Source organism: Bubalus bubalis, chromosome 12, assembly GCF_019923935.1.
Source record: "Bubalus bubalis isolate 160015118507 breed Murrah chromosome 12, NDDB_SH_1, whole genome shotgun sequence".
NCBI classification, from domain to species: Eukaryota; Metazoa; Chordata; class Mammalia; order Artiodactyla; family Bovidae; genus Bubalus; species Bubalus bubalis.
Genome location: NC_059168.1, coordinates 93,185,335 through 93,195,794, shown reverse-complemented (window position 1 = coordinate 93,195,794; position 10,460 = coordinate 93,185,335). Strand labels below are relative to the sequence as shown.

At 39.0% G+C, this 10,460-nt stretch overlaps 1 protein-coding gene across 1 annotated transcript; it reads right to left on the bottom strand.

Annotated features, from left to right (window-relative positions):
• Window positions 1–9,434: 9,434 nt before the first annotated feature.
• Window positions 9,435–10,367, bottom strand: LOC102416441 (olfactory receptor 1L1-like). The gene has a single exon (XM_006057800.2). The coding sequence runs from the start codon at window positions 10,365–10,367 to the stop codon at window positions 9,435–9,437; it is 933 nt and encodes a 310-aa protein (XP_006057862.2).
• Window positions 10,368–10,460: the final 93 nt, after the last annotated feature.

Below are 10,460 nucleotides of genomic sequence, written 5' to 3'. Positions count from 1 at the left end.
AGGAGATCACCCAATAATTATTCCACACTCTTCACTCTTTGGTGAAACCTTATTGGAGTGAAACAATAAGCAGGAAGACATAAAAGATAGGCAGACAGAGATCATAGGATAATAAAAAACATTTCTTTGTAATGATAAAATCAATTCCATTCTTGGTGCCCAACCCCTGATCTAAAACGGCATGTGCTTGTTTGTGTTGGTGCAATTCTTTTCCAGTTTCCTGTCTTAGTTATAGGCCTCCCAGAAAAACTACAGGAAAGGCACCTGATCTTAGACAGGATTTCAACCCTCATGAATCTGAAAGGTGTGTTCTTGCCTCCTCTGGGCCCTCCACATGCTAAGGGCACTGTAGACACTCATAGACTTCACCCTCTCTCAAGGGAGCATCCTTTGAGACTTTCAGGAAGTCCCTGAAGTTCAGATGGAGGAGACACTAGAAAACAAGGCAACAACTATTGAAGTTTTGGAGTTTCTTCCCCAAGGAGGCTGGGGAGTGTCAGTGCTTTCATTCTCTCCTGGAAACCATCCTCTTGACTTATCTCCTTCAGGCCAAAAAGAGACCACAGTGACTGGCTCTCCCAAACTTCCTGAGAATTATCCTTAGTATCATTCCATACTGTTCACACAAAAAGACAATATATAAGGTGGGAGGGCATTTTTTCAGGGTCCACATGGCTTTAGATTATAAAGACTTGAACATCTGATGCCATCAGTAATTTTCCCATCTCTCAGGCTTAGAAGAAGCCCCTGGTTGGGTAAGGTTCTCAGAACTTCAGAACATAAAAATTCATAAGGTGAAGGCTTTAGATGCCAGAATTTACTCTTTACTCTTCCATTCCCAGGTCTACTTGTAAAATACTGATGTATGACCCTTGGTTTTCCAGTGAGGAAAACCATCAGGTGAATATATTTTATGCTTTATGGAATCTTGAGTTCCATGTTCCATTTGGGCCATCTCACTTTGTGTGCACTGCAGAATTCCCAAGGTAGGACCCAAATTACACCTTCTCCCAGTACAACCATCACCCAAGAATATCCTGTTCTTCATGACTCATTGCCCCCTTACCCATTTATACTATCATGCCTTTGTTTATTGACCTTCATCTACTATGCCTAACCTGGGAGGCTTAAAATTGGCCTCTTCCAGGACACTTTGCTTGGTGGTCTACCGTTGGACTGGGCTTGTCTTCTGTCCTCTTTGAACACTTGGGCCCTCCATTCTAAGTAAGAACTCAGTCTCTTTGTCTGACAGCTTATTGTTTAGTTGATAAATTGTATCCGACTCTTTTCCAACCCCATGGCCTGTAGCCTGCCAGACTCCTCTGCCCATGGGATTTCCCAGGCAGGGATACTGGTATGGGTTGCCATTTCCTTTTCCAGGGGATCTTCCTGACCCAGGGATCAAACCTGTGTCTCCTGCATTGACAGGAGGATTCTTTACCAGTGAGCCACCTGGAAAGTCCCTGACTGCTTATACATTAATTTAAAAAGTAACAAATTAGGGAATCCCCTGGTGGCCCGGTGGATATGACTTGGTGCTTTCAATGCTGTGGCTCAGGTTCAATCACTGGTCAGGGCAACTAAGATCCCACAAGTCTCATGGCACAGCCAAAAGAGAGAGAAATGTCACAAATTAATAACTTAGTGAGTACTTTCTCTGTGCTATCCACTCCCCTAACTGAAGCAAATGTAGTATCTCATTTAATTATTGCATCATTTTTATAAGGTAGGTGGCCTTATTTTCTTTACTTTGAAGATGAGGAGTCTGAACTCAGAAAGGTGAAATATATTGCCCAATGTAACACAACTAGGAAGTGACTGAATCAATTTTTAAAATTTCTCATGAGTTTATTTGACTCATACTTGACACTATGCTCTTAACCAGCCACTCTACTGCTTATTCATGATGCTAGCAAAAATGGTTTGCTGAATAACAATTCTCAAATAAATCATATTGCAAAAAATATGAACTATTTCTTATTAAGGTTTAAAAAGCACATTATAAATTTAAGCTATATCCCACTAGACTGAATATTCCTTGAGATCAGTAATTATGCCTGTTAACATCTGATTGCTCCAATCAATTAATTCATAAATATTTCTTGAAGGTTTACCTTCAAGATGTCAGGAATTGTACTAGGTGCTAGAGATACAGTGGAGTATAAAACAGAGGCAGTTTCTACCAACTTTTGTGTCACCCAATACCTTTATTTGTCCAAGATAGCAGTTCCTTAATAAACAATCATGGTATTTCCTCATTATTTTGTTTGTGGTAATTTGAAATAAAATATATAAAAGTACAAATGGGAAAATAATCTATGCTCCCATCACCCAAAAGGATTGACTACAGTAACATTTTGTCTTATTTTCTTTCAGTCTTTCAAAAAATTCATTTATTCACACATTTTTATAGATATTTATAAAGTGATTATTATGGGAGCTGTTTCATTTGCTTTCTAAGCACTGACTCATTTTTATCCTACTAATAAGGTAGGTACTATCTTTTTTTTTTTTGGTATTATCTTTCAATTAAAAAATTAAAGCAATTTATTGAGGTATGAATATTTATTTATTTATTGGCTGCAATGAGTCTTCACTGCTGCATATGGGCTTTCTGTAGTTGCAGTGAATGGGGGCTTCTCTTTGCTGGGACCAGCCCAACAACGAACCGACCTGAGGGAGCGGCACCGCAGAAGAGAAAAGAAAAAGAAGACTCAGAAATAAAGTTGCCATTCGCAGGCAAAAGCCCAGATCCTAATCCTTGCATGCCTTTTATTGTTAACATCTACTTCCTTATCAGTGCTCTAGAGATATCTGTTCTTTACAATCTCAGATCAGGATTAAATATATACAATGCACAGTCCTCAATGTCAAACCTTCAAGCCTTTCATGACTCTTCGGCTAGTGATGCCCTTTCTCAGCACCTCCCTCGAGTCTCTGGTTATGGGAAGAGTCACTAATGGTTTTCCATTGGTCACATCAATACTTCAACATCGTGTTTTCAAGATGTCTTTCCATGATGTACTTTTTACTGCTCCCAGCCCTTCGCCTGGAGGTGATGAGAAAGTCATTCTTATTTTTCAATGAAGCCCTGTTATTATAGTACAGGCTTGTGCATAGCATATTCCCTACACTCTTCCTTGCAGTGCACGGGCTTCTCATTGTGGTGGCTTCCCTTCTTGACAGAGCACAAGCTCTAGGTGCATGGGCTTCAGAAGTTGCAGCACATGGGCTTAGCTCCTCAGCGTGTAGAATCTTTCTGGATCAAGGATCAAACCTGTTTCCCCTGCATTGTTAGGCAGATTCTTATCACAGTACTACCAGGGACGAGGTATGATTAACATGTACAAGCTTTAGATATTTAGTGTATGCAGTTTGATGACTTTGTGGCTAAGGGGCTTCCCTGGTGGCTCAGTGGTTAAAGCGTCTGCCTGGAATGCGGGAGACCCGGGTTTGATCCCTGGGTCAGGAAGATCCCCTGGAGAAGGAAATGGCACCCCACTCCAGTACTCTCGCCTGGAGAATCCCATGGACAGAGGAGCCTGGTAGGCTACAGTCCATGGGGTTGCAAAGAGTCAGACACGACTGAGCGACTTCACTTTCACTTTCACACACCGGTGAAACCATCAACACCAAGGCCATAAACGTGTTCTATACTTTCCGAAGTTTCCTCCCACACCATCTACGATGATGGTGGTGATGAACACTTAACATAAGATCCACCAACCCCCTTAGAAAATTTTAAGCATACAATAGAGTACTGTTAGCTATAGGTACTATGCTACACAGTGGATATCCAAAACATTTATCCTTTGACCTTTACCTATCAGCCTCTCCCTTTTATTAACCCCTGGAACCACCATTCTACTCTCTGCTTCTCTGAGTTTGGCTGTTTTAGAGTCTACCTACATAAGTAAGATCACGCAAATGTTTTTTTTCTGTTTCTGGCTAGTTTTGCTTAACATAATGTCTTCCTGCATTCATGCAGTCACAAATGACAATATGTTAAGGCTGAATAATATCCCACTATATGTATATACTGCATTTTATTTATCCATTCATCTGTCAATGAACATTTCGGTTGTTTCCATATCTTGGCTATTATAAATAATGCTGCATGGAACATGGGAGTGCAGCAGGTATCTCTTTGAGATCTTGATTTCAATTCCTTTAGATAAACCAAGAAGGGGATTCCTATATCACATGGTGGTTCTAATTTTTTGAGGAATTTCCATATAGGTTTTCATAGTAGTGCTTGTACCGAGTTGCTTAGCAATGTCCTACTCTTTTTTTTTTTAACATTAAAATTTTTTTGGTTTATTTTTTAAAAAATTATTTATTGTTTATTTATTTAGTTTATGATCTGTGGTTTATTTTATTTTTTAATATAAATTTATTTATTTTAATTGGAGGCTAATTACAATATTGTATTGGTTTTGCCATACATCCACATGGGTGTATACGTGTTCCCCATCCTGAACCCCCTTCCCACCTCCCTCTGCATACCATCCCTCTGGGTCGTCTCAGTGCACCAGCCCCGAGCATCCTGTATCATGCATTGAACCTGGACTGGCGACTCGTTTCATATATGATATTATACATATTTCAATGTCATTCTCCCAAATCATCCCACCCTCTCCCTCTCCCACAGAGTCCAAAAGACTGTTTTATACATCTGTGTCTCTTTTGCTGTCTCGCATATAGGGTTATCGTTACCATCTTTCTAAATTCCATATATGTGTGTTAGTATACTGTATTGGTGTTTTTCTTTCTGGCTTACTTCACTCTGTATAATAGGCTCCAGTTTCATCCACCTCATTAGAACTGATTCAAATGTATCCTTTTTAATGGCTGAGTAATACTCCATCGTGTGTATGTACCACAGCTTTCTTATCCATTTGTCTATTGATGGACATCTAGGTTGCTTCCATGTCCTGGCTATTATAAACAGTGCTGTGATGAACACTGGGGTACACGTATCTCTTTCAATTCTGGTGTTTTCTGTGTGTATGCCCAGCAGTGGGATTGCTGGGTCATATGGAAGTTCTATTTCCAGTTTTTTAAGGAATCTCCACACTGTTCTCCATAGTGGCTGTACTAGTTTGCATTCCCACCAACAGTGTAAGAGGGTTCCCTTTTCTGCACACCCTCTCCAGCATTTTTTGCTTGTAGACTTTTGGATAGCAGCCATTCTGACTGGCGTGAAATGGTACCTCACTGTGGTTTCGATTTGCATTTCTCTGATAATGAGTGATGTTGAGCATCTCTTCATGTGTTTGTTAGCCATCTGTATGTTTCTTTGGAGAAATGGCTGTTTAGTTCTTTGGCCCATTTTTTGATTGGGTCACTTATTTTTCTGGAATTGAACTGCAGGAGTTGATTGTATATTTTTGAGATTAATTCTTTGTCAGTTGCTTCATTTGCTATTATTTTCTCCCATTCTGAAAGCTGTCTTTTCACCTTGCTTATAGTTTATTTATTTTTTAATTGAAGGATAATTGCTTTGCAGAATTCTGTTGTTTTCTGTCAAACATTATGACCCTTTGGACTGTAATCTGCCAGGCTCCTCAATCCATGGGATTCTTCAAATGAGAATACTAGAGTGGGTTGCCATGCCCACTCTTCCTGACCCAGGAGTTGAACCTGAGACTCCTATGTCTCTTGCGTCGCAGGCAGATTCTTTGCTGCTAAGTTGCTTCAGTTGTGTCTGACTCTGTGCGACCCCATAGATGGCAGCCCACCAGGCTCCGCCGTCCCTGGAATTCTCCAGGCAAGAACACTGGAGTAGGTTGCCATTTCCTTCTCCAGTGCATGAAAGTGAAAAGTGAAAGTGAAGGCACTCGTGTCCAACTCCCAGCGACCCCATGGACTGCAGCCCACCAGGCTCCTCCGCCCATGGGATTTTCCAGAAAAAAGTACTGGAGTGGGGTGCCATTGCCTTCTCTGGGCAGATTCTTTACCCACTTACATTTCTTCCAACAGTGTACAAGGGTTTCCTTTTTTTTTAACCTTAAAAAAAAGTTTTTCTTTTTTTTAAAAGTAATAACCATTCTAACAAATGTGTGATGATAACTTATTATGGTTTTGATTTTCACTTCCCTAATAGTAATGCTGGTCATCTTTTCATGTACCTCTTGGATATTTGTATGTCTTCTTTGGAAAAAAAGTCTATTCAGTTGTGCTTTGCCCAATTTTTAATTGAGTTACTTGTTTTTCCGCAAAGTTGTATGAACTCCTTATATATTTTGGATATTAACCCCTCATCAGATGTATGGTTTGCAAATATTTTTCATGTTATGTAGCTTGCCTTTTCATTTTGTTGATGGTTTCCTTTTCTGTGTAGAAACCTTTTAGTTTAAACAGTCCTGCTTAATTATTTTTGCTTCTGTTTTCTACACGTTTAATGTCATACTAAAAAAAATTATTGCTAAGAACAATGTCAAGGAATTTTCTCTGTGTTTCTTCTAGAAGTTTTACAGTTCCAGGATTTACAGTTAAGTTTTTATGCCATTCTGAGTTGATTTTTGTATATGGTATAAGATTAGGGTACAAATTCATTCTTTTGCATGTGGCTATTCGTGAGGAGTCCAAAATGAAGAATTCATTCAATTCCAGCTCCACCCAGAGTTATAAGGAACGTTTCCATTCATTCATGCAGTAAATATTTCCTGAAGGTCTGCTGTGTAGCAGGGACTTTATTAAGTTCTAGAAATACAACAGTAAATAAAATAAAGCACATGTACTCAGAGAGTTTGAATTTTAGTGAGGAAAGACAGATATTAAACAAATAAAAATATAATACACCCCAAAGCCACATGGGGCATTGTAAAAAAATGTACAAGTGAACACAGTGTGACAGGGGAGGTGGTATTTCAGAAAGCACAGTCAGCGAAGAGCTCTCTGAGAGAGGAATATTTGAGCAGAGATCCGAACAAAGTGAAAGAGCAGAGTCTCTCAAGCTCACACAATCAGAACGTCTGTTTTAAAGGAAGAACACAAATAACTACAACAAATATATGTACATTTTTATTTTATGTAGGTATATTTTTGTGATGTTACTTAATATGTATAAATTTAAAACAAGCTTTACTCTTAATTCTTATATTGCTTATAAACTCCAGCTCTCCAAACAACAGAAAATAAAGTTTTTTACAAATTAAATGTCATGTAAACTATACTAACAATTTAAACTGAAAATAAAGTAATTGATGAATAATGTTACATTGATGAGATGAATTACCTTTATTGGCGTTATACAATTCTAATCCAGTTCTTTATTTAAACTTTTTTCATATTGGAATTTCAACCATGCTAATGAAGATCATGTCCATTTACATGAGGAGATAGTGAAGTGAAGTTGCTCAGTCGTGTCCGACTCTTTGTGACCCCATGAACAGTAGCCTACCAGGGTCCTCTGTCCATGGAATTTTCCAGGAAATAATACTGGAGTGGGTTGCCATTTCCTTCTCCAAGGGATCTTCCCTACCCAGGGATTGAACCCAGGTCTCCCACATTGCGGGCAGATGCTTTAACCTCTGAGCCACTAAAAGCAACCATTAATAAAATGAAGAATTTAGTTTTTGGTGCAGAAAAATTAAAACATTATACTAAATCAAAACTCTGCTAGCTAACAATTCATAAATGCCAATTTTAATGAGTTGTTTCTAGACAGCTTCATATATCTGTTTTGTTTCTTCGAAGGTTTTATTAGCATGGGCTTCCTAGGTGGTTAAGAATTTGCCTGCCAATGCAGGAGAGATGAAAGAGATGGGGATTCAGTCCCTGGGTTGGGAAGATCCCTTGGAGTAGGAAATGGCAACCCACTCCAGTGTTCTTGCCTGGAAGATTCCATGAACAGAGAAGCTTGGTGGTCTATAGTCTATGGGGCCAAAAAGACTCAGACTGATCACACTTGGATTAGCACTGGGATCTGGAAAAGACCCTGATGCTGGGCAAGATTGTAGGCAGGAGGAGAAGGGGTGACAGAGGATGAGATGGTTGGATGGCATCATTGACTCAATGGGCATGAGTTTGAGCAAACTCAGGGAGATAGTGAAGGACAGGGAAGCCTGGCGTGCTGCAATTCCATGAGGTCACAAAGAGTCAGACACAACTTCAGGACTGAACAACAGCATGTTGAAATATGCAGTAGAGTGTACCCAGACAGGTAAATAAATCTAGCCACTAATACAACAATAATAGCTATTAACATTTTTGAGTGCTCTATACCAGACAGAGTCTTGAGAATATGACAAATATTTATTATTCATATCTCAACATCCTACAACTTCTGTATGACCTTTGCTAGTGGTTATGATGATGTCTTGGAGGAAGACATAAAAAAGCATGCAATGTGACCACATGACCATCACCATGAACTTTTAGGAAGGAAGTCTGTGTCAGTCCAAATCTGCATGAAAGATATCTTCATGGAAGAGAAATCTGGGCATGATGATCTGGTCCTAAATCAGTCACACATAAAAAGCCTAGGTGGCTAAGTAGCTATTTAAAACTTTTATGTATTAAAAATATGTATGAATAAAAATTCAAACAGTGCTGAAGACTCAAGAGTGATAAACAAGTTTTTCTCTTGTCCTGGAACCATCCAGAGGCAGGCGACCAAATAGCAATTTCTAGGTAAGCATCCAGAAAGTAGACAGTCTATGCACTACAATCATTCACATCCACTCACCCACATATCTAAAAATGCATATGGTTCTGTTCCTTAAGTTTTTTCAATTCACAATATATATTGAACATCGTTGTATGTCAGTAAATGGAAAACTTGAACTTTACACTGGAGCCTCACTCCATTATGGGATTCTGTGTTCACTGTTGTATCCTAGCACCTAGAACACTGCTTGAACATAATAAGCACATACAATTATTTCTTGGATGAATGAATATAGGTTCACTCATTTTAACAGCTTCTTTTTTTATAGCATTCAAATGTGTGTGTATATAATAAGAAACAAGTAGATAGATATTTAGCTACTATTGTTTGGCTTCCACAAGTACAATTGTAGGCTAAAATTTTAGATGGCATTTCTGGTCAAAGGGTGTACTTTATATATATTGACAAATTTCATTTCAAAGACCTTGTGTCAATTTTCCATCATAAACAATGTATGTATTCATTAATTTCCCTACCTCAGTATAGTTCAAAATACTATTAAAGTATCATATACTTTGATGTTTTCCTATATAATAATCTAAAGAGTCAGACATGACTTAGCCACTAAACAGCAACAATGATGGATATCATTGGGTTAAATGTAGGAAATGTCAGGTGAAACATTATATTCAGTTAATATTTTCCCATCATTCATGAAGCACCTTTACTAATATTTCTCAGTTGATCACAAACACCAAGAACTTGCAATCAGGCAATAGTGAATTTGCAGAATTGCCCAAGACTTAGCATAAAACCCATGTCATTGTGACTTTATCCTACCTATCAGTTTCCCCAAACCCTGTTTCAAATCTTTGTTTCTTAGACTGTAGATGAAAGGGTTCAACATGGAAGTTAACATAGTGTAGATGACTGTTGCTATTCGATCCTTGACGGTGTAGCTGTTCAGAGGTTGGAGATAGACATAGCTGATGCTCCCATAAAACAGGCTCACCACGGTGAGGTGGGAGCCACAGGTAGAGAAGGCCTTGTACTTCCCGGCAGTTGAAGGGATCTTCAGAACAGTGGTGAGAATCCTCAGATAGGAGATAATGATGCACATAAAGGGGGCCATCACCACAGACAGTCCTTCTGTCTTTATCACTATCTCATTGACATATGTAGGAGAGCAGGACAACTTCAGCATTGCCTTGAGTTCACAGAAGAAATGATGGATAATGTTGGAGGCACAGAAGGTGAGTTGATTCAGCAAGTGGACATGAAGGAGTGAATGAAGAAATGGGATGGTGAGGGAGATTATCAGTAGAAGGACACAACATTTATAGCTCATGATGGTGATGTAATGAAAGGGTTTGCATATGGCCACGTAGCGGTCAATGGCCATGGCCCCTAGGACATAACTATCTACATTTCCAAAGGAGAGGCAGAAGTATGTCTGGGTCATGCACTCACTATAGAGGATGGTCTTTGCCTCGGATAAGAAGTTTATCAGCATCTTTGGAATAATAACTGTTGTGTAGCAAATATCAACAAAGGACAGGCTTTTCAGAAAGAAGTACATGGGGGTCTGTAAATGAATATCTGAATAGATGGCCAGGATAATGATCAGGTTTCCCATCAGAGTGACCAGGTAGATAGTAACAAAGAGGACAAATAGAGGCTTCTGGTCCTCAGGCCTAGAGGAGAGCCCCAGTAGGATAAACTCAGAAGGACTTGATATGTTGTCCCATCTCATGGTTTTGATTTTGCTAAAGAGAAGTAAAATATAAATTAATAGATTCTCCTTTCATCTGAAGCATGCATTTTCCTAGTACATTTAAGCTTTATC